General features: G+C 41.5%; 3 protein-coding genes across 4 annotated transcripts; 2 read left to right on the forward strand and 1 right to left on the reverse strand.

The window, feature by feature from the left end:
• Nucleotides 1-58: 58 nt before the first annotated feature.
• LOC6038176 (alpha-(1,3)-fucosyltransferase C) lies at nucleotides 59-12,001 on the reverse strand. 2 transcript variants are annotated; one of them, XM_001847955.2, is made up of 2 exons: nucleotides 10,934-12,001; nucleotides 59-548 (listed from the first exon to the last, which is right to left on the reverse strand). In XM_001847955.2, the coding sequence occupies exons 1-2, from the start codon at nucleotides 11,707-11,709 to the stop codon at nucleotides 110-112; spliced, it is 1,215 nt and encodes a 404-aa protein (XP_001848007.2). In that variant the 5' UTR covers nucleotides 11,710-12,001; the 3' UTR covers nucleotides 59-109. The 2 variants fall into 2 exon arrangements, with proteins under 2 accessions (XP_001848007.2, XP_038104881.1); XM_038248953.1 differs by lacking the exon at nucleotides 10,934-12,001 and adding an exon at nucleotides 9,897-10,783.
• Nucleotides 12,002-15,619: 3,618 nt separating this feature from the next.
• Nucleotides 15,620-18,854, forward strand: LOC6038178 (protein stoned-A). Its single transcript, XM_038257850.1, has 2 exons — nucleotides 15,620-15,758; nucleotides 16,461-18,854. The coding sequence occupies exon 2, from the start codon at nucleotides 16,489-16,491 to the stop codon at nucleotides 18,814-18,816; it is 2,328 nt and encodes a 775-aa protein (XP_038113778.1). The 5' UTR covers nucleotides 15,620-15,758; nucleotides 16,461-16,488; the 3' UTR covers nucleotides 18,817-18,854.
• LOC6038179 (protein stoned-B) lies at nucleotides 18,795-23,804 on the forward strand. The gene is made up of 6 exons (XM_038257840.1): nucleotides 18,795-20,777; nucleotides 20,837-21,068; nucleotides 21,130-21,891; nucleotides 21,955-22,375; nucleotides 22,430-22,822; nucleotides 22,897-23,804. The coding sequence occupies exons 1-6, from the start codon at nucleotides 18,831-18,833 to the stop codon at nucleotides 23,039-23,041; spliced, it is 3,900 nt and encodes a 1,299-aa protein (XP_038113768.1). The 5' UTR covers nucleotides 18,795-18,830; the 3' UTR covers nucleotides 23,042-23,804.

A 23,804-nucleotide genomic window follows, 5' to 3' on the forward strand; every position in this document is an offset into this window, starting at 1 on the left:
GGATGATGCTTAGCATGGTTGGTGCTTTCGGACACGTGATATCACAAAGAATCAGCAGTTAATTTTGTTACGAATCAAAAAGCTATTTTATTTCACACAATCACACTTCTCAAAACTCAATTTTCGCCCTAGCTTGGCAAGCACCGTCAAACCACCACGCCTTAATGTCCCTATAGTGCTGGGACTTTTCCCGCGTCCCAATATCGTGCAACTTCCGGCACAACTCACAGAACGGTTGGCTCCCCGTGATCCGATAGTGTTCCTTCCACCAAAAGTACTTGACGTATTCTTCCGGATTGTCCGCCAAAAACTTTAAATAATCCACCAACCCCTCCACCGTGGCAAACTGTTGAACGTCAATCACCGAATGGGGCGGCACAAACTTGGAGTAGTCCACGCCGCCGAACACAACAGGGATGATGTAGTTATCCATCGCGTTGTACAGTTTCTCGGTCACGTAATCCCGGCACAGGGAGTTCTCGAACGCGAAGTAGAATCGGTACTCGTCGGTGAGCATGCGGGCGCAGCGGGGAGATCCGCGGGGGCATCTGAGAAGAAGATGAAATTTGCAGTTGCAGTATTTTTTTTGCAGATATTCTCTATCATAGAATTTCATGTTATCAATTTAAGAAATTTTATTTATATTTTTTTGTTTGGCTCAAACTTTGTGTGCGATGCGATGAAAGAATCCTCATCAAAAGAATATCTTTTGAAGCTCATTGCTTGGTTTGGAGATGGTGATTTTAATGGATTGTAGACTGGATTTCACCATGTGATGTGATGGTTTTCAAGGACAGATGGGCAAGGAATTGATAATTGGGAATAAAACAAACTCCACCTGAACTTAGAGCGCCTGGAGTTTAAAATCCTTTGTCTTATGCTCGTTTGACAGTGCTCGTGCGTCTTATGCCGTTTGACAGTTCTCGTGCTTCGATTGGTAATTTTGGTTTGAGATGTCCGTTCTCTAATAAGCTCCAGGCTCTCTACCTGAACTGATCCTAAACGGCCGCTCCCATCTCATCTTTTTTAAGGGGATAAGGGAAAATCTCCACGATATCCCCAAGGTAAAGGTATAAGGTCCAGGATACGCTCTAAGCCAGCTTTGCGACCAAAGGCATAGGGTTATAGCTTTATTCCCAGACAAGCAACCGGATGCTGCTGTTGAGACATTTCCCGTTTGATTACACAGAAAAAAAATTACCTCTTTTTTTGAGTAATATGACATAAAAAATGTGTAAAAATGTGAACCTGATGAATATTCATCAAAAACTGATGAAAATTCATCATTTTCTGGGGTAAAATCAATCATTTTTTTACACAAAATTTGTCACCATTTACCATCATTTTTTTCTGTGTTTTATTAAATTGTATTTAATGTTTTTGTCACCTTCAATGTCGGGCCGAAAAATCATGGGGAAAACAAATATTTTTTTTTCAAGAATGTTCAAATTTTCAATGGGAATTTAAGTGCAATCAACTGACAACAAATTTGAATGCATTTCCCTATACGTCTAGAATCATTTTTAGCATGTTTGGGTTGATTTAAAAATCTTTCGAATTTTTGTGATTTACTGTACGGGTGTATAATGCATTTTCCAATGGTTTTCTCATTGAAAGGTTGAAATTCTGGCCTGTAATTTCAATTATTATATTTTTTATTGTTTTGCTCCCCTTTGAAAAGAATTTGCAACGGCCTTATTGTGAAGTTTATTTTTTAATGAGTTAATATTTATTCTCGAGGCAATCATCTGTTGTTGTTCTATTTATTGTATAGCTGATTAATTTTAGAAGTTGTTTTTTTAAATCTCGGGGCTAACATATTGTCGTGCTGTTACAAGGAAAATACTGTTTAATTAAATATTTTGTTGAATTGAAATTGTCTAAAAACGTCTTAAAATTGCCTGTTATTTTTTGTAGATGGGCAATATGTGTAAACAAAAGGAAATAAATAATTTTAAATGGTGCTAACAAGGAAATTCACAAAAAAATCTTCAACGGCTTGATTTTATTCGAGAATTCCGGGAGCGATTTTCTTTTGTTCGACGAAGAAAGTTCGAAAGCGGAGATACAGTCATCCCTCATATTCGGAACAGTTTACAGATCGGCCAATGTTCAAAAAATCATAGCAAATCGATAACTCAACGTAATGATTCGCTTTTACCTTCATTTGGAAGCTTTTTTTGCGATCTTTCGAATGCTGTATCGAACAACTGCAAATTTAACTTATATATCAAGTTTTTGAAGAAAAGCTTTGACCCTTGAAATCCACCAATTCGGAACACTTTTTTCTTACGGATGTAAACAAACTTTGGTTCTCGCCAGGAGTACATAATTTTTACAAAATAATGACTTCATGCACTGAAACCAACGAAACTCAAGCTTAGTTATGTTTTATGAATGGTCTGATAACTTTTTTGTGAAAATATCAGTAGAATTCAGGTGTTCCACAATTGTGGGAGGCACAATAACATCCCACAATTATGAAACAGGCAATTTCGAGGCAGTGTTTTGCTGCTCTGAATGAAATAGTCTTGAAATGAATAAAAAGTTCAAAAAGTACTTCTTTTACTTGTGAAATAGCAAGAGAATGTCCAAATAAAGGTCCTAAAAATAGTAGTTGTTGTTGTTAATTCATTTATTTCTGGCAGCTTTAACCTTCTTGGTCATTCGCTGCCCTAATAAAAATAGTAGGGTCAACAGAAATGCTGCATTTGCCATGTTATTGACAAATTATAACAAAAGTGTTCCGAATATGTGGGATGACTGTACATACAACGTTTCTAAAGACAAAAATTTCTCCAAAAGACACACAGAAAAAAAGTTGAAGTTTGGAAGGTTGAATATTTGGATGGTTAACTATTACCTCTTTTGAGTAATTTTACCGACAAAATGTGTAAAACCTCATTATTTATTTTTTTTTTCTGTGTGCAGGTTTCCAATATTAACTTGCCATTTTTGTATAGACAGCTGCCAAGATTGTACGGAAATTTGCATGAGTGAAAAAATAGATTTTTTGGTCACAGTAAGCAAAATAAAAAAACTACTAATAAAATCATTTAACCGGAATTCGGGTAGAATGGCTTAAGTTTACTACACAGAAAAAATATGGTAATATTCATCAGGAAATGGTAACAGATTTTGTGTCAAAAAATGTGTAATATAACATCAGGAATTGGCGAATATTCATCAGTTTCTGGTGAATTTTCATCAGGTTCACAGATTTACAAATTTTTAAAGTAAAATTAATCATAAGATAATATAATTAATAACAATATTCAACCATACAAATTTTCAACCTTCCAAAAAAATTTTTTTTCTGTGTAATTTGAACAACTTACCCAGCAAACAGTCTTTTTGGGAATTGTATTTTTTTATTTGTCTTAAACTATTTAGGGGCCTTCCCTATGAGCCTATGTCCAAAGAACCACATTTGTATCACTGGTTGGTCCATACAATTTGCCATACAAATTAGAAAGCCATCCATACAAAAATGGTATCTAATTATTCTGGAATATGTACACAGAAAAAATGGTGGTAATATTCATCAGGGAATGCTGCCCGATTTTGTGTTAAAAAATGTGTAATCATCATAATCAGGAACTGTTGGATTTTCATTAATTTCTGGTGAATTTTTAGCAGGTTTACATTTTTCACATTTTTAAGTAAAATTAAAAATTCAACCTACCAAATTTTCAACCTATCAAAATTCAACATTTTATTAACTGTGACTGACGCAGAAAGGGCATAACATATTTGGCAATGCTTATTTATGCTTTGGAAAACTGTCAAAAAAAATCGTTTCATTTTAAAATGCAAATTGCATTTGATACCAAAAAATTATTTACAGAAATTTTGAGGAAAGGCTTTCGAGGTAAATCCACCTAAAGTTTGAATTTTGAGGTTCGCGACTGCTTCATATTGTATTCAATTTTCGGATTGTATTCAACAGCGACGATCTACACTCATCCGCCATACAAACTTCTGAGAAAAAACATTCGGCCCTGTTTAAATATTTAGAGCACTTGTTCCTGGAAACCTAAAAGTTCTTGTTTTCCCTCAAGTTGAGCCTGCTCAGTAATTTTTGCAAATTTTGTAGGTCAGTGTGATCGAGCTTCGGACAATCGAGTCTGGACTGTACATAACAAAATAAAACAAACACAGTATGACAGTATACCAAAGTCGCCATTTCAGATCACTTTGGATATAGATATAAAGTGATATTTTAGGTTAGAAACCCAAATTTGGATACAGAAAATAATGATTAGATTATACGAAAGTACGATGGTTACAAGTGAAATTTTAAAGAGTACTTTAGATTATCGAGTACGGAATGTATTTATTTTTTAATTCAATACAGTTCAGACTCGATTATTCAATGTTTTGATTATCTGAAGATCGATTATCTGAAGGTTTGTTTAACCCTTTCGAGCCTGATGGGTCATATATGACCCAAATATCAAAATTTCCAAAACCAGCCTATCATTTTCGTATGGTCATAAGAATCATTTTCCTATCACTGAAAAAAAAATTTTTTTTTGAAAATTCAGGCCTGAAAGGGTTAAGACTTCGGATAATCCAATCGTGACATTTTTTTTATATCTTTTTATTTTCTTACTTCAAATTTAAGTTCTGCGACCCCAATTTAGTAAATTTTGAATATTTGATTGCCTTTTAATTTTAAAAATGCATTTTTCCAATAGGTTATCACAAACCAGGTCCCAGTACCGAAAAGGATCTAATAAAAATAATTTTATGAAAAAAAAAAAAATGTTATCATCGGCATTTTGGCCGTCATCTTGGATTTAAAAATGCTAAATCATTTGAGAGTATCATTTGGGTCATACTTAAGCTCGACCATCAAAACTAAGATATCCTAAGAACAACTTTATCAAAAGTGGCAAGCAGTTTGTGGCACCGTCGTCAGAGAAGATTTGTCTTTTCTCCCATGCGGCTATCTGGTATATACAAAAACATGGTTGAGCGTCTTCTTACTCTTATTCAAAATTTAATTTTTTATTGCAAAAAACGATGTAGTTTGAATTTAAACAGAAAACAGAAGTTTTCCTTATTACAGACAATAATTAAAACCTGGGTGCTGAAAAGACAGAATGCGTAACGTGATTTTCGAATGCTCCACACTGCTCCTCACTAATACATCTGCACTACAGATGTAAACATAAACAAAGTGGAAGGCTATGTTCAAGCTCAAGCGTGACATATTTTTTGCTGCGTAAATGACTTGTTTGGATCTGTTCATGTTTAAATTTTCGTTGAAAAATTAAGGGCTTCGCACTTTTTTGTTCGTAGATTAATCGATGGGCGGCCAAAAGAGGCCTTTTTGATTTCCACGTGACGAAATATTGCGTCAGAAGTGGGTGGCGCTTATTGAAATGCTAGCGACGAATTTACCCAATCTCGATTTCTACCATCTTTTTAAGATTTGTTTACTTCGAATACCTCAAAAGCTCGACACCACCGACAAAATAAATTATAGATCGATTACAATACTTGTCACTTCTTGATATCATTTTGCGAACAGTAAATTGGTTCCACTTTGACAGTTCTAAATTGAAGCCGCTTTGCGAACCACTATTCTGCATCCAGATTAAAACAGTTTGTTGAATACACGGAAAGAAGGTTTATCGTGAATCTTACTAATTTTCGGTTAAAAATCCTAAAAAAATTAGTTGTTTTTCCAACCACCAATTTTTTTAGTTGGAAATCCTAAAAATAAATCCTGGATTTGACAGCTGGATCCAGGTCCTAAAAATGATAAATCCAGCTAAATTTTTAGTTAATTTTACTAATTTGCAAGCTGGAAAAATGCTGTCAGTCTCAAAAGCTGTATGTTTTGAGAAGGTTTGTTAGCTATTTTAGCTAGATTTTATGGTATTCTAGGAAGTTTTATAGTTAGCCCAGCAAGTTTTTAGGCTGTTTCAACTAGTTTTTTTGGAATCATTCTAAAAATTTTCCATTGATGGCTTGGAAGCCAGGTATTTTCACACATCTTTTTAGCTAGTTTAGCTAACTTTGCCACTATTCTTGGTAGGTGTTTTGGTTGGAATAGCTAATTTTTCCACTATTTCTACAAGTTTTCTTTCAAAAGCCTCCGTTGCTGCCTGCAAAGCACGCATTATTCACCCAGCCTTTTGGCTGATTTAGCTCGTTTCTTTTTTGTTCTTGCTTCGTTTTTCGGTAAGTCCAGCTAATTTTTCGACTGTTTTAACTGGTAATTTCGAAATCATTTAAAAAATCCCTTGCTGCCTGTAAAGTTGTTTTTTATTTTCAAAAAGACTTTTTGCTGGTGTAGCATGATTATCCGCTATTCTTGGTACGTTTTTTGGTAGTCCAGCAAGTTTTTCGGATGTTTCAATAGTTTCCAGGCTTTTTAAACTATGTTATAGTTGATCATCCTTATAGTAAGGCTTTGTTATGCTATTGACAAATTAAAAATAAATAAATACAGTAATACAAAAATACAAAAATACAAAAATACAAAAATACAAAAATACAAAAATACAAAAATACAAAAATACAAAAATACAAAAATACAAAAATACAAAAATACAAAAATACAAAAATACAAAAATACAAAAATACAAAAATACAAAATACAAAAATACAAAATACAAAAATACAAAATACAAAAATACAAAAATACAAAAATACAAAAATACAAAAATACAAAAATACAAAAATACAAAAATACAAAAATACAAAAATACAAAAATACAAAAATACAAAAATACAAAATACAAAAATACAAAAATACAAAAATACAAAAATACAAAATACAAAATACAAAAATACAAAAATACAAAAATACAAAATACAAAAATACAAAAATACAAAAATACAAAAATACAAAATACAAAAATACAAAAATACAAAAATACAAAAATACAAAATACAAAAATACAAAATACAAAAATACAAAATACAAAAATACAAAAATACAAAAATACAAAAATACAAAAATACAAAAATACAAAAATACAAAAATACAAAAATACAAAAATACAAAAATACAAAAATACAAAAATACAAAAATACAAAAATACAAAAATACAAAAATACAAAAATACAAAAATACAAAAATACAAAAATACAAAAATACAAAAATACAAAAATACAAAAATACAAAAATACAAAAATACATAAATACAAATTAAAATTAACACAATTTAACTTAACTTAACTTAATTCAACTTAATTCAACTTAATTCAACTTAATTCAACTTAATTCAACTTAATTCAACTTAATTCAACTTAATTCAACTTAATTCAACTTAATTCAACTTAATTCAACTTAATTCAACTTAATTCAACTTAATTCAACTTAATTCAACTTAATTCAACTTAATTCAACTTGATTAAACTGAATTCAACTTAATTCAACTTAATTCAACTTAATTCAACTTAATTCAACTTAATTCAACTTAATTCAACTTAATTCAACTTAATTCAACTTAATTCAACTTAATTCAACTTAATTCAACTTAATTCAACTTAATTCAACTTAATTTAACTTAATTCAACTTAATTCAACCTAATTCAACTTAATTTAACTTAATTCAACTTAATTTAACTTAATTCAACTTAATTTAACTTAATTTAACTTAATATAACTTAATTCAACTTAATTTAACTTAATTTAACTTAATTTAACTTAATTTCACTTAATTTAACTTAATTTAGCTTAATTTAACTTAATTTAACTTAATTTAACTTAATTCGACTTAATTTAACTTAATTTAACTTATTTTAACTGAATTTAACTTAATTTTTCTTAATTAAACTTAATTTTACTTAATTTAACTTAATTTAACTTAATTGACTTTAATTTAACTTAATTTAACTTTATTTAACTGAATTTAACTTAATTTAACTTAATTTAACTTAATTTGACTTAATTTAACTTATTTTAACTCAATTTTACTTAATTTAACTTAATTTAACTGAATTTATTTGAATTTTACTGAATTTATCTGAATTTAACTAAATTTAATTTAATTTAACTCAATTTAACTGAATTTAACTGAATTCAACTGAATTTAACTTAATTTTACTTAATTTTACTTAATTTTATTTAATTTTACTTAATTTAACTAAATTTAACTGAATTTAACTGAATTAAACTGAATTTCACTAAATTTAACTTAATTCAACTTAATTTAACTGAATTTAACTTAATTTAACTTAATTTGACTTAATTTAACCCATTTTAACTTAATTTTACTTAATTTAACTTAATTTAACTGAATTTATTTGAATTTAACTGAATTTAACTCAATTTAACTGAATTTAACTGAATTCAACTGAATTTAACTTAATTTTACTTAATTTTACATAATTTTACTTAATTTTACTTAATTTTACTTAATTTAACTAAATTTAACTGAATTTAACTGAATTCAACTGAATTTAACTAAATTTAACTTAATTCAACTTAATTTAACTGAATTTAACTTAATTTAACTTAATTTGACTTAATTTAACCCATTTTAACTTAATTTTACTTAATTTAACTTAATTTAACTAAATTTATTTGAATTTAACTGAATTAAACTGAATTCAACTGAATTTTACTTAATTTTACTTAATTTAACATAATTTAACTGAATTTAACTTAATTTAACATAATTCAACTTTATTTAACTTAATTTAACTTAATTTTACCAAACAACTTTTAACAACAATTGAACTAAATTCTACCAAATGTAACGAAATTTCAAAAAATGTATCTTAGTTTAATAAAATTTAACAAAAATTTCTAGATATAACCACACTTGACTTAATTAATTTCTTTTTTACTAAATTCGGTTTAATTATACTGAACTTAACTTTACTTAATTAAACTTGATTTTTAATTAATCATGATTTAACTAAATTTAATTACATTTATCTAAATTTTACTGATTTTTACAAAATTTAATAAATTTAACTGAATTCTACGTTTTTCTAAATTCAACCAAATGTTATTCAAATTAACTTTCACGTAATTTAAAGTAATTTAACATTATTTAACTCTATTTTTTGATGTGCTTCAAAGGCATAAAGTGCCCTGCTCGTACGGATCTGTCAAACATTGGCCAGTCTATATCTGGACACTCTGTACCCGCAGCCTCCCCCCATGTAGACAGATGTCCATACAAAAAAAGTGGAGTGTGGACAAACGCCAGCCTCCACCTCCCCCGCCAAAGGGTTCACGACAAAAGGATGCCACCAATCGTCCAAACAAAAATTAGAGGTTCAACTTCTAACCTCTTTCCCTCAACACAAAAAAAAACTTCTTACCTAATCAACTGAAGATCTCAGCCCGCAGAAAGTCTTCCTGGCTTTCAATCCATTCACTCACGCACCATCTCCACCTTTTGCACTTGCACTTTCGACTTTCAAACGCAGAATCGTCACAAAACTCCGCGAACTGAGCGGCTTAAACAGGATCAAACACGATACGAGACGTTCTCTTGCTTTGTGTTGGTCTCGAACTGATGATCTGTCAAAAAAATCCATGCTGCCGGTTCCAGCTAGTTTTTCGGTAAAAAGTAGGCAAAATTGTGCTGAAACACCATTATTTTTGGTGAAATCTCTCCTGTCATTTTGATTTGGGCTGTCAGTTTTGGATAGCAAATCAGCAATCAGGGTTAGCTGTTTCACCAATCCCAAGTTGGTAAATTTACCTGTAATTTTAGCTAATTTAACCAAAAAAATCACTGTTCCACCAATTTGAAGCCAGCTAATTTGAATTGTTAAATTTAAGATGGAACTCCTTTCCGTGTAGGAGTTTTTTTTTAAATGCGCGTCCCGTATTCCCTTAGGAGGATCCCCTTTCACCTTTAGCAAATTAATACCAGAAGATCGATTTCTTAGCTTGATTGATCAAATAAACTCACTCCATCGTCCCGCAGCTTCCAAACACGTCAACCTGAATAAACTTTTGAACTTGTTTCACCAATCGATCCCTTCTCGAAATGGACCCACAATGCGACACAAACTGCGCCGCCATCTTGGATTTTTTCCTCACCAAATCAAGCAACACTTGACTCGAGTAATTCCGATACCCGTTCTGCACCCAGTGCACCCGCTCCGCCGGAGCAACCACCCTCTGATCGCCACCGTCCTCAACAACCCTCGCATAACTCCACAGCACGTCCGAATCGGTTCGGTACGTCATGGTCCAGTTGAAAAAGTCGGCCTCCCTTTCCAGCGCATGCTTGGTGTGCGCCGGCGATTCCAAAATGGCCGCTACGTACAGCTGAGATGGCGACCGAATCGTCGGGATTGGCTGGGACCACCGTTCGGCGGCGTGGAAGACCAGCGCGTTAAAGTGGGCGATCGAGGGTAGGTGATCTTGGCGGTTTGTGACTATGCAATCCGTAACCGGACAGTTGATGGAGCGGAAGTAGTCCGGACCGACGGTTTCCGCTTTGAGGTCCCAGTTGTTGCTGCCGAAGAAGTTGGTGTAGGTGAGGATGTACTTGGTTGTTGTGTTGTTTGCGAGTTTGGCGTCCACGATTCGGTAGTAACTGGCGGAGGTTTTGCGGCAGTTGGTGTGGATGAGGTAGGTCAAAACGAGGAGAAACAGGGAGAGTGTGAAGGTTAGCAAGATCGCGAATCGACCGCTTTGGGTATTCTTCATCGCAGTAGGCTGACTGTGAGAACACGAGCGACCGGTGAGGTGAACTCCGACGTTTCGGTGCAACTGAGTGTCATGTGAGTTGCAAATCGGGTTTAACTCCGGCCCCCTTATCTGAAGTTAAACTATCGATATCTTATCGAAGGTAAACTAAGTGCCACTTATGACGGAAACGAAGAGGGATCGCTCCGCTGTCCGTCTGAACGCTTGAGCTTCGTGCTCGTGTACTTGACTTTTTCAGCTGTTCAAAGTTTTACAAATCAAATGTCGGCCTGCTTCGATGATCATACTCACTCCATGGTTCCGCACTTCCCGTACACATCGACCGGCATCAGCCGCTGAATCGCCTTCACCAGCTCGTCCCGGCCGGAAAAGGTGTCACAGTGCGACACAAACTGGGCCGCCATTTTGTCCTTGCGCCGAGCCAGCTCCTCCAGCGTCTCGTTTCGATAGTCGTCCGCACCGCGGCGCCACTGTGGCCGCTGCGACGGGCCCACAAACGCGCGATCATCGGCCGCGTCCATCTCGACCACGTTGTTGTAGTTCCAGACGACGTCCGAGTCCAGCCGGTACGTCATGGTCCAGTTGAAGAAGTTGGCGTCCCCTTCCAGCAGGTGCTTGGTGTGCGCCGGTGACTCCATGTTGGCGGCCACGTAAATCTGCGACGGGGTCCGAAGGGCCGGGACCTTTTCGAACAGTGAGTACGCCCATGGTTCGGCGATGTGGAACACGAGCGCGTCGTAGTCGGTCATGGAGTCCAGGTGGTGCCGGTTGTTGGTGAGGACGCAGTCCGTAACCGGGCAGTTGAGGGAGCGGAAGTAGTCCGGACCGACGGTTTCCGCCGAGAGTTTCCAGTTTTTGACGTCGAAAAAGTTGGTGTAGAGTAGGATGGTTTTCGTGCGGGGTTCCATCAGACTAGTTTTTGCGATGTTTTCCCGCAAAATTTGATAATAACTGATTGACGGTCTAAGACACTGCGTGTGAACTATGAAACTAACGCCCAAAAGTAGGCAAAGCACCGCAATCGTCGCGTACAGCACCACTCGGTTTCTCTTCATCCTCCTAATCATGGTAGGCTTTGACTGAAATCACTCCGATATCGAACGCAGGTGATCAAATCGGCACACTTGGATGAGTCATATCGCTCCAGACTGGAATGATCGCGTCACCGCCTACTACTGCATCTCGAGTTGTTTCAGATTTGCCGAGTTCTAGTGCACTTCGACGCCTACTTTTTCTCAATGACTAATCGACTAGGCAAAAAACAAAGCGCATGGGTTCGATGCGATGTTCCGGCCGCGACTAACTCGTAAATCGGACATCGCGCGTCCGAAGTCTTATCTGGTGCGTCTACTTGAGCGGTATTGATAGCATGTGTGTTGTTACCTGTTCGAAGAAGGGTAAGCCAATGTGTACTGACGGAGTTTTTTTTACGAACTCTTTGGTGGAGTTTCGTGGTGTTGGGCATTATCGGACTTAAATTACGTTGAGGTGTGACGATTCTGAACCGTTGTTTGAGGTTAGTTTGAACATGAGTTTAAAATGTCATGAGAGGTTAAAATTTTATCTTAACAATTAAATTTGAATTTTCAAATTGTTCAAAACACACTCCTTTCAACGGTATCGCGTCGTTTTCCAATTCCAACGGCTACAATTTGTCGTGAAAAGTTCCATGCAATATTAATTTGGTTTGTTTACACCGCGCATTCTCTGCATAGCATTAGAAAAGGGTAGAATCGAAGCAAGCCGTGTGTACACCTGAGTGTTTTTCTCCGTTCCCTCGACCCCTCTTTTTTCAGCAGTACTGCAGCAGGCGACGACATGTTATCAGATGTCACTCACCAGCGAAACGGTTTACCGATGGCTACTTTGATTTGGGAAAGCTATACGAAGGAAGCCGTACATTCCTCCAGCTAATGACACCTGACATTAGGATAAGTATTGGACATCAGGGGGAAAACAAACTCTCGCTGAATAATTAATCAATGACTACTTGATTACAACCCAAAACTAGACAAAATTTCTCTCTCGTTGAGCAGGGCTCCCCCCTGTCGTCACCCAAGCAGGCCAACCTCGGATAATTACTTGTCGTATCGTGAAAGTGCATTACGGGAACTCCGCGATGCATTTGGTGGGAAATTCCGGCGAGGGGGCGTGGCTCAACAGGTTGCAAAAGCGCGCGCCATCGGGACGCCATCTGGTGGTGGAGTCGAGGATTGACGTTTGAGGGGGGTGTTAATAATTGAGTGTTGGGCGCACTTTTCTGAGTCATGCAATGAAATTAAATGTCAGAAAGTAATAAATGTTGGGGTTTTGAATTTAAAATTTTAATTGAAATTAAAATTGAAGCGAATGCAAACTTTTCGGCATCCTCAGCAAACGTCAAATTAGTACAAATCCGGAGTTTTTTTTATAAAGGGACCTATCCAGATTTTTAAACGAAGATGGAGTTCGAATTGTGAACGCCCGAAATGTCAAAGTCATGCAGTGGTACCAACATTACAAAAAAAGTGTGCCATGGCATGACAGCCACATTTTTTTTTGTAATGTTGGTGCTACTGAGCGATTCTGACATTTCGGACGTTCACAATTCGAACGTCATCTTTGCTTAAAAACCTGGATAAGCTATTGTCTTTGATATGTTTATAAGACCTTATAATAAAAACTCTAGAAATTATTACTGGATTTCTCCCGGAAAAAAATTGGTATCAAATCAAGCAAAATAATGTGATTGGGCCAAAGCGGAAGTGAAAACGAATAGTCTCTCCTACTCAAGCAGGGTGGCCACTTAAGTCGGGAATTCAGGAAAGTCGGGAAAAAGACAGAAATTCGTAAAAAATCGGAAAAAATCGGGAAATAGTCGGAAAATTGGGAGTTTTCGTCAAATAGTCTGTAAAAATCGAGAATTTCTAGCATACCTGTCTGAAAAATATTTTCTTGCTCTTGATTAATTCTGTAATATTTTGTATAATTTCTAGTAATATTTGGAAGTTCCTTTCACAATTTTCATCAAGATTTTGAAACATTTGAGATTGAATGGACTATTTTAGATATACAAATTCTAACAGCCCAAAGAAGACGTGTTGACATTTATATGGAAATGGGTTAAAAAATGTTAATAATTTTTAATTTTCGGAAAAACTTATTGAAAAACTTGGATCGTTTTTTACCATTAAAGAATATATTTAAATTGTTAAACGGACAAAATAAAATGTTTTAAGAATTTGGATAGAATGAAAATATTTTATTTTTAAGAATATTTTGTAACTGTTATTATGTTTTAAGCGTTTTTTGATAACAAATTAAATTATGAAGTTATTTTTAAATTTCTACACTCTTTATTTATAGTTAACACCAAAAACAAACTTTATGTTTGCTAATTTCTAGTTTTGAAATTTTAAATGTTGTTCATGTTTCTCTCTGAATCAAAATAATGAGTGTTTTAATTTTTTTTACAATTTTTTTTTGTTAAATTCAATGTTCTCACATTTTTTTAATTTATGAAAAATATATCGATGGTTAATGTCAACTTTTTATAGTTTTTGTTGTTATTCGGCCCTTTTGCCTATTATATGAGTTTCTATAAAAGCCGGGAATTTGAAAATGGGATTTGAGTGATCACCCTGTACTCAAGTCAGTTGATGTTTACATTAGGAAAGAGCAAAGAGTCTATTGTTTACACTTCGGCATTGGCCCAATCACATTGTTTTGCTAGAATGTTTGTTTGGTTTGACGTTTTCGGGGGAGAGTCGAAAAATAAAAACATATCTCTTCGTGCATCAGCCAATGGATGGGTAAAGCATGCTTTCAAAAACGGACTTCAAGTTTTTAGGTTGGTACCCCAAAGTAATTCAAACTTAAGGTGAAAATGTTCGAAAGGATAAAACATTGGATGTAAACAAGTAGCCTGTCACTAGAGCAAAACGATTTGTTTACATCCAAGGTTTCGCCCTTTCGAAAAGTTACTACGGATATGGAAACTGAAATGAGAATTGGTAAGTTGTAATAATCTGTTTAGTAATCATTCTGTCAATTTGTCAAACTGTCAACTTGCTTTGAGTTTTTTCAATAAATTTTTGGTGTTCAATGTAATGGTAACTACCATCAATATGTCTTAATTTCAAATTTTTTCATAGTACAGAGCGGGTTTGTTAATTTGATTTTTGTTACTTCGAATGTTCGCTAGTACTCAACCGTCAACACCAGTTGTCAAACTGATGCTTACAATTCAACCTCATTTTTCGACAATTTTCAAGCACGTGGTTCCATGCTTTTGACAGCTGTCAGTTGTTCCAATTAGCGAATCTGCTCTGTAGTTTGTCATTTTCCTCGTGAACTCTAACATCTTCTTTTGAAATTGTTACCGTGACGTCATCGTCAATTCAGTTGATGTTAATGTTGAATATTAAACTAATTTAGATTCATCAAAAAAAGATAAACAAAATTGTTTGATTGTCTCAAGAAACCAACTCGCAACCCCTTTTCAAACACTTCTCCACCCCGTACAATGACGTCACACGCGAAGCTATCCCCCTGGTGTTGTTGTTGTGAATGGGTTTCCTCCAGCTCCAAACCCCACCCCGTCTCACAACCCCATTCATCCCATCCTTAATGGGCAACCCACGACCATACCACACGTTATGCAATATTTCGGCAAGTTCGAAAGGGACGTACAACAATAGTTATGGCGGCCGCGCATGCGCCCTTCCACAAATCAATAGGCGAATCGGGGGTGCCGACCATTGGGTCGACACTAGGTCAAACTTGGCAAGTTTGGGGGTGAAAATTGGACGAAATCCCTGCCTACTTTGATGTAATTTTGTGGATGTTTCAATTTTAAGCCTGAAACTAACAAAATTTCCCCACCTCCCACTCAGAAAACGCCCTTTTCCCCGTAAAAACCGAGTCGACAAAAGTGCATCCCCCCGCGGTCGACCTAGCGTCCCCGTCGACCTGGCGGCCAACCCCGTCGACATCGCCGATCGACCCCGTCAGAAGTGAAAATTTTTCGGTGGGTGTAAGGAGTGCGCTAGGCGAGAAACGTTCTCGAAGCTGGAAAAACCGTGAAAAAAGCTGCCGCAATCCTCATCGAAACCACTTGATGACTTTGCCAAGAGACGTAAGTTGCGTTTGGGTGTGTCGAATGGATTGCCAAACTAGCGGAAAAGTGCGAAAATTGGTGGGGAAAAGTGCGATTTCGCGACCGTCATCAAATTTCAAATTCGTGGATCGAAGGCACCCATGACTGCTGTAGGGTTGCCTACTGCGAGGGGTAATCGATAGGATTTTCGTGGCGCTTTTCTCAGACGCGATGGTCTAAGGAAGAAACGCCTACTTGGATCAATGGATTATTTTTTTTCCGATAGTTGGATGCACAGAAAAATTGCAACAACTTTTTTTCTGGAAGGCTGAAAATCGATAAAAGGTGGTGTTACTCATTGATTCGTCTCGATGGCGGCTGCCAACTTTTTCTCACTGGGTTTGGGATTTGAGTTCGCCCGAGATTGTTAAATTTATAAATAGAACAATCGGGAATGGCAATTGGGTGGGAGGAGGGATTCAATAGAACCCGTCGAAAGGGGATGAATAATTGATGTGCACACCGCTCTAGCGGAAATACAATTATGTTGAAGAAGTTCTGCGAGGGTTATTGTTGGAGCGGATGTGGGTTGAAATCATGGGACCACAAGTTTGTGCAAGTCTCTGTGAGGGTGCGCAAAAGGGGCGCTTTTACCCCAACCCCAGCAAAAAAGAGCGTTCAGTGACCTTGAACCAGTTGTGTATCGCTAAGTAAACACGTTGATTGCACATTTCTTTGCAGACGCTTCGATGTCTCGGCAGTTCGGATAATGCTTAAACTACCCAAAGGATTAAAGAAAAAGAAGAAAGGCAAAAAGTCCAAAAAAGACCAAGAACTATTCACCGAAGAGGAGCTAGAGCAGTACCGACGCGAGCACCAGTCGGCCTCGGCACTCAACTCGGCCGCACCTTCCGACACCGAAGACCATCCGGGGGAGAAATCTGGCGAGAACGACGAGGAATGGTCCAAGTTCGCTGCGCTAACCACTGGTATCGATTCGGTGCTTAAGAAGACCCAGCAGGATCTCGGCCGCATCAAGGAGAGCTCGTTCTTCCAGAAGCAACCGACCAAGGTCGAACTAGAAGCGAAGGAACGTGAAGAGCAGGCACAACGAGAGCGAGAGGAGCAGGAACGGGCGAAGGAAGCTGCCAAGGAAGCAGAGGAGAAGCGAGCCGCCGAAGAGCTCATCAACGCCGTTGTTGAGCTCTCCGACTCGGAACCTAACTCTGAGGTTGAGGAGGACATCTTCGATACCAACTACACCGATGCTATAGCCTCTGGAGAACTTCCGATCGCGTATGTGCCGGAATCACCAGAACTAGAAGAGTTCGAAGGTCCAGACCCGTTCGATACCTCGTACGCGGATAAGGTCATCAAGGGCCCGGAAGTATCCAAGCGTGGCAAGAAGATCGTTAATATCGGAGCAGCTGTCCAAGTTCTAACCGGTCGCGTAGAAAACGTTTCAACAACCGCCAAATCCCGACCGAAGCCACGTCGAGGACCCAAGAATCTCCTCCTAGAAAGCTTCGACGACGGAGAAGCACCGGACGGTGCGGAAGCCGGTCCCAGCGAACCAGCTCAACCAGCGCTTCTAAGCCTACTCGACGATCCGTCTGAGCTCCCGAGCGATGCTCCGATCGACCTAAGCGTCTCGCTTCATATCGCGCTCCAAAAGGATCAGGAATCCAAACAAGAACTCGAAGCAGAACCCGAGTTCAACCTCGACGAGTTTGACGATCTCAAGACCCGCCAGCCGGAACCAGCCCTCGAAGGAGACGACGACTTTGAGCTACTAGTTTCGAAGAAGCCGTCTCGTCCGCCGCCACCGCGACCTGCGGCCGGACCCCGCCTTCCAGCGGGCCTCGTTGACCCCGACGAAGACGACGAGTTTGCGCTCGAAGCGAGCGACGATCCGTTCGATACCGGCTTCGTCGAGCGAGTTCTTCCAGCGACTGCCAAAGAAGACGACGATTTTGACCCGCGAGCCGAAGAAGGACTAGAAGAGGACGAGTTTGACTTTGATCCGCGTGCAGAAGAAGCAAAGACACCGGTGCGGGTCAAGACCCCGGATCTTTTCTCGGCGGAGGAGAACACCAGCTCGAACTTGCAGGTGGTTGCTCACGATCTGCTGTCCGGAAGCAATACCGACTTGAGTAATATCTCGCAGACTCCGTTGGAGATAACCGCTAGTGCTAGTGGTGAGGAGTTTATCGATCTGTTCGATACATCGGCAGTTAATTCGATCGTCGCACCCGGCAAAACCGAACTCCGATATCTGGAAGAGGAACTGCTCGCGGGAGGAGGACTGAAGCACTCGCTAAGCGATCCGGACTTTGATCCACGGGCGGGAGGTGAATCTCCAGCGCCACCGGAAGATTTCACGAGCATCGCCCAGAGGAAGTCTTCGTTGAGCTTGCACATCAACGGCGCAGCAGCCAAGAACAAGACCGTCGGCTTTGCCGTTCCTACACCAGATCTGCTGAAGATCGACGGAGATAACTCGATCACCAAGAAACCGCTCACTCCGTACTACAACCGGGAATCGTCGATCCCGGAGTCGGATCTAGCTGATCCGTTTGATACTTCGTTTGTACCGAGCTCCGCCCCGACTCAGCTTGAGCTGAACCTTCTCGAACAGGAGCTGAACAACGCTACATTGAAGCATAGCTTGTCCGATCCGGACTTTGATCCACGTGCAAGCACTCCCGGAGTCCAACCGCAGCAACCAAGCAAGTCCGATCTACTTGGAGTAGACGAATCTTGCAGTCAGAAGGTTCTGACGCCGGCCGGTGTCAAAGCCGAATCGCTCGAGGAGATCGACCCGTTCGACACCTCGATCGCCGTCAACATCCAACCGGGCAGCACTGAGTTGAAGCTTCTTGAGAGCGAACTTATACCGGCGCCGGTAGCTACCGTCGACCCGGATATACTCTCCGGATCCCAGGAGACCGGAGCGTTCTTCGTGAAGGTCCTCACTCCTCAGCCGAGCAACTCGATCGACGAAACCGAGGTAGATCCGTTCGATACTTCGTTCGCCAACAACTTGGGACCGGGCAAGGCTGAGATCAAGCTTCTGGAGAACGAGCTAATCGACTAAAGCAAACAAGCAAGATGGCGAATCCCTTCCTGATGGAAGATGAGCCGCTGGCTGAGCCGGTGTCGAATCCGTTTCTGTTTGGTGATGACGCACAAGAGGAAGCCGACGGGGTGGTGGACGACAATCCGTTCTTGGCGCCGGCCCGCAATCCGTTCGCGGACTTTGGTGCAGAGGCGGAAGAACCTGGCACGGGACCTGTGGGGATCAACGCGGTGGTCACGACCGGTGCCGACCTCTTCGGGGTTAACGACTCCGTGGTGTACCAGCAGCCGGCCATGCTGCCTCGGCAGCAATCCAACGGAGCCAACTTCTTCGACACCACGATCAACGAGGACGACGATCTGATCATGCCGAAACCAACGCAGCTACATCTGGGACCGCACACGAACAACAACCTGCTCGACGATGGTATGATCAATGCGTACTCCAGCGAGGACGAGCTGAAAGGGGCTTCAGCTGGGCAGGTCAACAACGGTCGAGGACCTCCACCGCGGCCCATGCCTCCGGTGTCGCAGGCCACCCAACAGCTGATCAGTTCGTTGGCCGATCAGCTCGACCAAACCAGCACAAATTTGCTGCAAAAGATCCCGGCTACCAGAACGCCCAGTCCGGTGTCCATGAGAGATCTGCACTCTCCCAGTCCGACACCCGATTTTGGCGATCTGTTGTCCGTGACCGACCAACCACCGGCTGGTACCGGCGGCCTTCCACCGCAACCCGATAATCCATTTGCTGATCCCCCAGTTCCTGTCGTTGCCAAGCCCGAAGTTCCGAAGCCTCCTCGTCCAAGACCTCCTCCACCACGTCCGGCTCCACCCAGAAGTTCCCTTGCCTCATCACCCGTAGCCGCCGCTGCTCCGCCAGTTCCTCAAGCCCCGGCCACCCAGCAGGAAGCGGACCTGTTTGACCTGTTCGGAACCACCTCGACTGCCAAGACTGCTCCGCCAAAGCCACCGGCTCCCAAAACAAAGGAAGACATCCTTTCGCTGTTTGCTGCACCCGCTCCGTCGGCTTCGCCGACTCCAGCCGTACAGGAAGTCAAGCAGCGCGATCTTCTCAGCGATGATTTCTTCGAAACTCCAGCCGAACCCTCGGAACCGTTTGTCTGCAATTTGGCTGAGAATCTTGTGCAAGCTCAAGCTCCGGAACCGGCGGTTGAAGAACCGATGGTTGAAGAAGCGATCGCTCAAGAGCCGTTCCCACCACCGGAAGTCCCGGCTGAACCGTACATCCCAGTTCCCGAGCAACCGATGATGGAACCATCTCCGGAGATTGTTCTGGAAGGCCCCCCACCATCCGACGACTACATGCACTCGGCGGCCGACTCGTCCGAGTACAGCCCAACTGGTTCGAACATCACGTCCGGAAACTTCCCCAGCTCCGTTTCCGGCAGCATCGTAAACATCGCCGTTATGGAAAAGACTGACGAGCTCGTCGAGCAGGAACCTTCCCTGGAGGAGGAGGAGTACAACCACGTGGACGCCGTTCCGCCAGTCGTTTCCACCGTCGCGTCCCAGCTGTTCTACTCGGAGCCGGAAACTACGATGGCTTACACAACCGAACCGGAAACGGTCAATCCGTTTGCGATGGACGACGAACCAGCTGTGGTGGTGGCGCCTCCAGCCATGGACTACGCGAACGAACTGTTCGGGAACGCCGAGAACAACAACCCTGTTGTTGCCGCCGTGGACAACTTTGCACAAATCCAGACGCAGGAACCGGACGAGTTTGACTCGTTTGCGGCCAAGTTCGAGGGCACGCAGAACAAGGTCGCGAGCAACAACATCTTCCTGGACGAGGCTCCTGGGGCCGTTTCGGACGATGCTTTTGGGGCGGCGGATGCGTGGGGAACGGGCGGAGTGCCGAGTGGTGGAGGGTTCGATGGGGGCGATGGGTTTGGAACCGAGGACGGGTTCGACGATCCGTTCCTGTCGATGCAGGCACCGCCGCCGGTGCCGGAGGTGAGTCGGATTCTTTCTGGGTAGGGTATTTAGGATTCATGGGGGAATGTTTTTTGTAGGGAACACCGTTTGGACGATGCCACTCGGGAGATTCGGACGAGGGAACAAATACGTTCAACGTGGTTATTCGACCGAAGGAAGGAATGGACGTTGGGTTGGCACCGGCTTTGGCGCCTCCACCGAGGAGTCCGCAGACGGCTTCGATCTACTCGGGAGACTCGTCTCCACGTGTTGTTAATCCGTTCGAAATGGGAGCCGATGACGATGCAGCGCTGGCAGCTGTTCCGGATGGTGAGTTGTTTGGAATTGGGAAACGTCTGAACACGTCGGATTAATACGTTTGCTTTCGCAGCTACTCCGCAACTGCAGCGAACCGACTCGCAGGAGACGCCGCCGACGCCACTGTTTGACGACGATGTGTCGCAGCCGCTGGAGGACTTCCCGCGCGTCGTCTACTCTGGAGACGTCTGGGAGATGCAGCTGCGGCAGCCGAACAAGAAGAAGATAACCGGTCAGCGGTTCTGGAAGAAGATTTTCGTGCGGCTGGTGTTCCAAGGGGACAGTCCGGTGCTGCAGCTGTACAACGCCGAGAAGGACAAGGATCCGTTCCAGGAGCTTCCGCTGCAGGCTTGCTACTCGGTTTCGGAGATTGGAGCGCAGCAGTACGACAACTTTGGCAAGATCTTCACGATCAAGTTGCAGTACGTGTTCTACAAGGAGCGACCGGGGGTGAGACCGGGTCAGGTGACAAAGGCGGAACGGTTGACGAACAAGCTGAGCCAGTTTGCGGCGTACGCCATTCAGGGGGATTACCAGGGGGTTAAGGAGTTGGGAAGTGATCTGAAGAAGCTGGGACTGCCGGTGGAGCACGCTCCGCAGATATCGCAGCTGTTCAAGCTGGGCTCGATGAACTACGAGGATATGAAGCAGTTTTCGGTGTGCATCGAGGAAGCGCTGTTCAAGATGAACGTTCACCGGGATCGTGCACTGACGTACAAGACGGAGGAGGTTCAGGTGACGGCTGTGGATGAGCTGTACGTGGAACAGGATGCCGAGGGTCACGTAGACAAGCAGATTGCTCGAGTAAGACTGTTCTTCTTGGCGTTCCTATCGGGTGAGTAGTGCGATTGGGGAAGCTTTGGAGGAAGATCATTCTAGAGGTTCCGCTTCCCGACAGGAATGCCCGACATCGAGCTGGGCGTGAACGACCTGTGGCGCCAGGGCAAGGAGGTTGTCGGACGGCACGATATCATACCGGTTGTGACGGAGGAGTGGATCCGGTTGGAGGGCGTCGAGTTTCACGGTTGTGTTCAGCAGGACGAGTATGAGCGTAGTCGTACGATCAAGTTCAAACCGCCGGACGCGTGCTACATCGAGCTGATGCGCTTCCGGATTCGTCCGCCGAAGAATCGGGAGCTTCCACTGCAGCTGAAGGCGACTTGGTTGGTAACTGGTAATAAGGTAGAACTGCGAGCGGACGTGCTGGTGCCCGGGTTTGCCTCGAGGAAGCTCGGACAGATTCCGTGCGAGGATGTTTCCATTAGGTTCCCGATTCCGGAATGTTGGATCTACTTGTTCAGAGTGGAGAAGCACTTTAGGTAAGAGGGAGAACGAACCTCAAGAAGACCAGTAATAACACGACATTCTTCCAGATATGGTTCGGTCAAGTCAGCGCATCGTCGCACGGGTAAAATCAAGGGCATCGAGCGGTTCCTGGGTACGGTGGAGACCCTCCAGGAATCCCTGATCGAGGTGACGTCCGGCCAGGCCAAGTACGAGCACAACCACCGGGCGATCGTTTGGCGCTGCTCGAGGCTGCCCAAGGAGGGTCAGGGAGCGTACACGACGCATCAGCTCGTCTGCCGGATGGCGCTGACCAGCTTCGACCAGATCCCGGAACAGCTCGCCCCGTACGCGTACGTTGAGTTCACGATGCCGGCGACGCAGGCCTCGCACACGACGGTCCGCTCAATCAGCGTGCAGGAGTCCGAGAGTGACGATCCGCCGGAGAAGTACGTGCGCTATCTGGCCCGGCACGAGTACCGGTAAGTTAGCTGTCAAAAAAGCGCACCTTGCAAGTGCAACCACCTTGACCGTTTTGTTTTTATTTATGTTTCAGCGTCGGCATCGAGCACACGACGAACGAATCGGTCAACCCGTACCTGGCGGCCACGACCGTCAAGCGGGAGCAACCGATCCAGGAGGAACAGCCGATGGCCACGACGCCGATAGCGCCCAGCGATTCAGACTCGGATTCGAACTAAGTTGGCGTTTGTTTACGTTTGGCGCGGCACAGCGCTGCTTACATACAATCTAGTGGTCCATGAGTTTTGCTTACCGTTTGAAAGGTGATGAATTGGGCTTTTCTTTGGAAATTTGCGTTCAGATTTAGAAAAGGGGATCCCAGTGCAAAATCAAAATACTGATTTCGAAATGGTGCAGCTATACAGCGCGAGCGGAACACGGTATGCTCTATTTAATCAACTCTCAATGTTTGGGCACGTGCCCCAACGCATGACATGGAACTGTCATTGATAATGAAACAAAAGAAAACTTAAAACATAGGTGTTACTGAATTATATTAGTTTGACAATAAAATACATTTATTACATAAACGAGTAAGCTTAAACCAAACCAGAGACGAAAAGTATTACCAGTTATATATCATAGATGGCAACACTAGTTTTTATTTGTAAAATGTATTGTTGTCCACTCAGTTACTTCTTGAAATCAGTTATTCCATTAGACACTTTGGAAGATTATTCAACTTTCTTGTCTGTACATAATTAATTTGTGAATTAATTAACGATCAAATTCTAGTCATTAGTTGAATAGCAATTTCTTGAACCACTGTTAAAATGATAAGTAATAATTATATAAACTGTAGCAGAAAACACAGTCAAGAAATCTAATCTATGTTAATCTTGTGCTCGATGCAGCAGCAGCAACAAAAGATAAAATCAACCAAAAGTAATACTCGTTGCAATAGTCGGACAAAATGATACTTATTAGCAAAAAAAAAAAAAA

Source organism: Culex quinquefasciatus, chromosome 1 (assembly GCF_015732765.1).
Source record: "Culex quinquefasciatus strain JHB chromosome 1, VPISU_Cqui_1.0_pri_paternal, whole genome shotgun sequence".
NCBI lineage: Eukaryota > Metazoa > Arthropoda > Insecta > Diptera > Culicidae > Culex > Culex quinquefasciatus.